Source organism: Camelina sativa, chromosome 10, assembly GCF_030686135.1.
Source record: "Camelina sativa cultivar CO46 ecotype springtype chromosome 10, ASM3068613v1".
In the NCBI taxonomy this organism is placed as follows: domain Eukaryota; kingdom Viridiplantae; phylum Streptophyta; class Magnoliopsida; order Brassicales; family Brassicaceae; genus Camelina; species Camelina sativa.
In genome coordinates this window covers 19,501,729-19,506,628 of record NC_141889.1, presented here as the reverse complement: position 1 = coordinate 19,506,628, position 4,900 = coordinate 19,501,729, and the positions used below count along the sequence as shown (strand labels likewise).

Sequence of the window (4,900 nt, the reverse complement as noted above, 5' to 3'; positions counted from 1 at the left end):
ACTTGGTTTCCTTGAGGGGGGCGACCCGTGACCTTATCCTCCAACGGCTCTATTGTGTCTTCGAGATCCTTCTAATGGGCTTTGCTAAGTAGTCCAGCCTCCACTCTTCTCCTTTCATTCGATATGGCTCGGCCTTATTGGTAAGTGTACGGACGGCCGTACGGACACCTTCAAGTCTCGAGTGTCTTATGATCAATACTCCCCCTCAAGCTTAGCCAAGTGGAATGGCTAAGCTTGGAACCCGCGAGAGACCACCTCGTTAAAAACCTTAACATGGAAAACCACATGGGACAAAACCATGTTAAGGAAAAGAGTGTGATCTCCACGGGTTAGAGGAGTTCATTCATGGATGTGTAGGGTCTACTAGTCCAAGTTTGCTGGAGATGAATTCGCAAATCTATGGACTAGTAGCCTTTGTGAAGATGTCCGCCAATTGCTCTTGGCTTGGCGTGTAACATGGTAGGGTCACACCCTCTTCTATCTTCTCTCGCACCTTATGGCAATCTACCTCAATGTGCTTAGTTCTTTCATGAAATACCGAGTTGGTTGCTATGTGTATTGCGGCCTTGTTGTCACAATGCATGGTGATCGGTCTTTCAGTCTTTACTCCAAGGTCCTTGAGAAGACCTTTGAGCCATGTAAGCTCGTTGGTGAGCTTCTTCATGGCCCTATATTCTGACTCGGCGCTTGATTGAGACACAACCTTTTGTTTCTTCGACTTCCAAATGACTAGGTTCCCTCCAATGAACGTGTAATACCCTATGGTTGATCTCCGGTCAGTTGTATCACCTGCATAGTCTGCGTCACAATAACCCACGAGTTCAGTGTTGTTGTTCTTCCCCATCCAAATGCCTTGGCCAGGACTTCCCTTGAGATAACAAAGAATTCGTTCGAGCGTTTGCCAATCAAACTTTGTTGGAGCCTTCATGTGTTGGCTGACTTGGTTTACTGCATAGCAAAGATCCGGTCTTGTGATCGTAAGGTAGATGAGGTTTCCCACAAGCCTACGATATCTGCCCACATCCTCATATGGCTCAGCCAACTTGGTTACATTCTTCATCTCCCCCTTTCGCTTGACCTGGTAACCTTCTTCAAGGGGTGTAGGAGCCGGTTTGGCTCCTAGCTTGCCAGTTTCACGGAGAAGATCAAGGGCATACTTCCGTTGAGAGAGAAACAGCCCCTCCGGTGATCGAGAAATTTCAATGCCAAGGAAGTACTTGAGCTCTCCTAGATCCTTAATATCAAAGGTGGAGTGAAACAGGGCCTTAGTGGTAGAGATCCCATCGCGGTCATCGCCGGTGATGATTATGTCATCAACGTAGACAAGAACGACCACTCGACCATTTTTAGTCCGAAGAGTGAAGAGAGTGTGGTCGGCTTCAGAACGCTTGAAGCCATGCGTGCGGAGCGTGGAGCTAAGTTTTTGGTACCACGCCCTAGGGGACTGCTTCAAACCGTAGATGGCCTTGCGGAGGCGAAGAACCTTGCCCGGAGCGACTATAGCCTCTAAGCCCGGAGGAGGGTGCATGTAGACTTCTTCTTCGAGCTCCCCCTGAAGGAACGCATTCTTGACGTCCATCTGCCATAAGTCCCATGATAAATTGGTGGCTAGTGAGAGAACAACATGAACCGTGTGAAGTTTGGCCACCGGTGCGAACGTGTCCGTATAATCGGTGCCATAGGTCTGGGTGAAACCGCGGGCAACAAGACGAGCTTTGTACCGTTCCACAGCACCATTGCTTAGATACTTGATTGTGAAAACCCATTTAGAGCTGACCGCTTTCTTTCCCTTGGGAAGATCTGCCTCGTCCCAAGTATGATTGCGGATCATGGCCCCTATCTCATCATCAACAGCATCTAACCATTTCTTGTGTTCTTTGGCTTCATCATAGGTTTGCGGGATAAACTGAGCATCGATCTTGGTGAGGAAGGCAGCATGTTCTTGAGGGACAAGGTCAAGCAAACACACAGTTTGAATCGGATGGGCCACGGCCTGGTTGTTGTAATAAACCCGTTTTTCTTTCCAAGTGGACGGGTGAAACTTGAGCCGTTCACTTCGACGAGGGAGAACTATGCTTGATTCTTGTTGGAGTGTATCATTGTCAGCACTCGGGTGACCACGAGCGTCCGGGATTGATAAATCAAGAGGTTCATCAGTGGAGAGATCTAGCGGCTCTGAAGCATTTTCTTGATCTTCTTCTTGACTAGGTAGCTCGGAGGAGGTCTGTGTAGAGCCTTCAATCAGTTCATGCTGAGTCTGATCAGGTTGGTCTTGGTCCGTGCGACTAGATGGCGTTGTGACACCAAGATGATTCAGTAGGAACCGTAGGTTGGTAGCTCGATCGGAGTTGGAATGAGATAGGTCCTTGAGGCTTTCCTAGTCCTTTGTCTCGTAGTATCCTTGTTGTTCAAGGAACTTCACGTCTCGGGAGATAAGTAAGCGGCCAGTGGTGGGATCATAGCACTTATACCCTTTTTGACTCATCGAGTAGCCAATGAACATGCATTTGGTGCTTTTGGCGTCGAGCTTAGTCCTTTGTTCACCTGGTACCAAGACAAAACACACACACCCAAATACGCGTAAGTGATCCAATGAGGGTTTAATTTGATTTAATACCTCATATGGTGATTTATCTTGTAAGACTTTGGTGGGAGTCCTATTGATCAGGTAACAAGCTGTCATCACGGCGTCTCCCCAAAAGCGTTTGGTGACATTGGTTTGAAACATCATCGCCCTTGCCACCTCCATGAGATGCCGATTCTTTCTCTCGGCCACACCATTTTGCTGGGGCGTATAAGGGCAACTAGTTTGTTGTAGTATGCCGTGTTTGGACAAGTGAGATCTAGGTTTATGACTTGTGTACTCTCCTCCATTGTCCGATCTTAGTACCTTTATTTAGCATTGAAATGATTAGTGACATAATTCTGAAAGTTAACAAATGCATCATAGACTCTATCTTTAGATGGTAACAAGGTAAGCCAAGTGTACTTTGATTTTTCATCAATAAAAGTCACAAAATACTTGTTATTATCTCTAGATAAGCAAGGTGAAGTCCAAACATCAGAATGCACTAAATCAAAACAATGTTCATAAATAGTAGTTGACTTAGGAAAAATAGACTTGCAATGTTTACCAAGAATACAAGGTTCACAACTTGAATTATCAAAGGAAACATTAGGCAACATTAATTTAAAAGCTTTAGAGTGAGGATGGCCTAGTCTAGCATGCCAAACATCACTCGAAATACTACTAAGGTTCGATATAAGCGAAAACAAATTAGATGGACTTGATGAGGTTTTCTCTAGGACATATAGATCTCCCTTAGCATCTCCTCCTCCAAGAACCTTTCCAGTCTTAATATCCTGAAAATACACACTGTTAGGACCAAAGATAGTGTAGCAGTTTAAATCAGTTGTAGCTCTTTTAACCGATAAGAGGTTAGATGTAAAAGTAGGCATAAAGAAAGCTTTTGAATCCTTATCAAATAGTTTCAAGTCTCCTACACCCTCAACTGGTATTCTATCCCCATTAGCAATAATAACATTACCCACACACGGTTTTATGTTGTGTATAAGACTAGGGTTACTTATCATGTGGTGAGAAGCACCCGAGTCAACAACAAGGGTTTTACTAGGCTGTGAAGCAAAGAAGGTGGTACCAGAATCCTTTAGCGTGGCAATGGATTTGATGAGAGCCTCCAGGTCAGACTTCCTCACAAGATCCCCAAACGAGGCTGCCATAGCCGTAGCCGCCGCACTGCCTTGGTTGGCTGCACCAGAACCTTGACCGCTTGACCCTTCATCTGAGAGGTTTGCTTTGAACTTGGCCGGCTTGAGGTGAGGGTGAAGAATCCAGCACTTGTCCTTCATGTGTCCCTTCTTTTTGCAGTGGTCACACACCATGGCTCTCCGGTCGTCGTGTTTGTAGGCGCCCTTGTTTGCAGTTGCCAAGTCTTCCTTTCCACTAAAGAGACCAAGGGAACCTTGTTCCTTTTGCACTTGGGAACAAACGTCTTCAAGCGTAGGCAGCTTGTCTCCCCGGAGGATATGCTTGATTAAGTCATTAAACGCCGGGTTAAGAGTGAGTAGGAGGCCAAACACCTTGTCTTGCTCCTTTCTTTCGTTGAGGATGGTCGGATCAATTGTACTCGGTCGGAGCATCTCGAGCTCGGCCCATAGTGACCTAAACTTCCCAAAGTGCTTCGTGAACTCCAAATCTTCTTGATGAAGTCCATTGATTGCCTTCTTGACTTCAAACACTTGGGTTAGGTTGGTCACGTTCCCATAGACATTCGCTAGCGTCTCCCACAACTCCTTGGCCGTCTTGCAGTATGAATAGGCTTCAAGGATAGGTGCGTCTAGCGAATTTTGGAGAATGGCAAGCACGGTCTGATCTTCTTGGAACCACTTAACTTCCTTCTCGAGATCAGCCTCCTTGTCTTCTTCCTTCTCTTCTTTACCATCTTCCTTAGTAGCTTTCTTGGGAAGCTGGTCCATTTCAACATGGATCCACAGTCCCCGGCCACTAAGTGCGGTCTTTGTGGTTCTCTTCCACAACAAGTAATTTGCTCCTTTGAGCACTACCGGAGTCACAATGGGTTTGGTGTTGTCCATTGTTACCGATTTGAAAAGACAAAATAGAATAAACTAGGTAGAATATTGAAATGGAAGTAGTATAAGGTGAATAATGAGAATAGAAAGAATAGCGAGTAGTATTTGGAGAGTTTAGGAGTATAAGGAAGAACAGAACTAGATTTAGAGAGTCAAGGATCAAAGGACTTGCTCTGATACCATGTTGGTTTAGGCGGAAGCAAAGAGAATAATTTGAGAGAGATTGAGTGAACTATGTAAAGAAAAGTGAGAAAACATATGATTCCATTAGTATATACATTACAATGTC

General features: G+C 45.4%; 1 protein-coding gene across 1 annotated transcript; it reads right to left on the bottom strand.

The window, feature by feature from the left end:
- Positions 1-759: 759 nt before the first annotated feature.
- Positions 760-4,497, bottom strand: LOC147936259 (uncharacterized). Its single transcript, XM_087468655.1, has 4 exons — positions 3,588-4,497; positions 1,631-2,235; positions 1,079-1,546; positions 760-798 (listed from the first exon to the last, which is right to left on the bottom strand). The coding sequence occupies exons 1-4, from the start codon at positions 4,495-4,497 to the stop codon at positions 760-762; spliced, it is 2,022 nt and encodes a 673-aa protein (XP_087324781.1).
- Between the last annotated feature and the right edge of the window lie 403 nt (positions 4,498-4,900).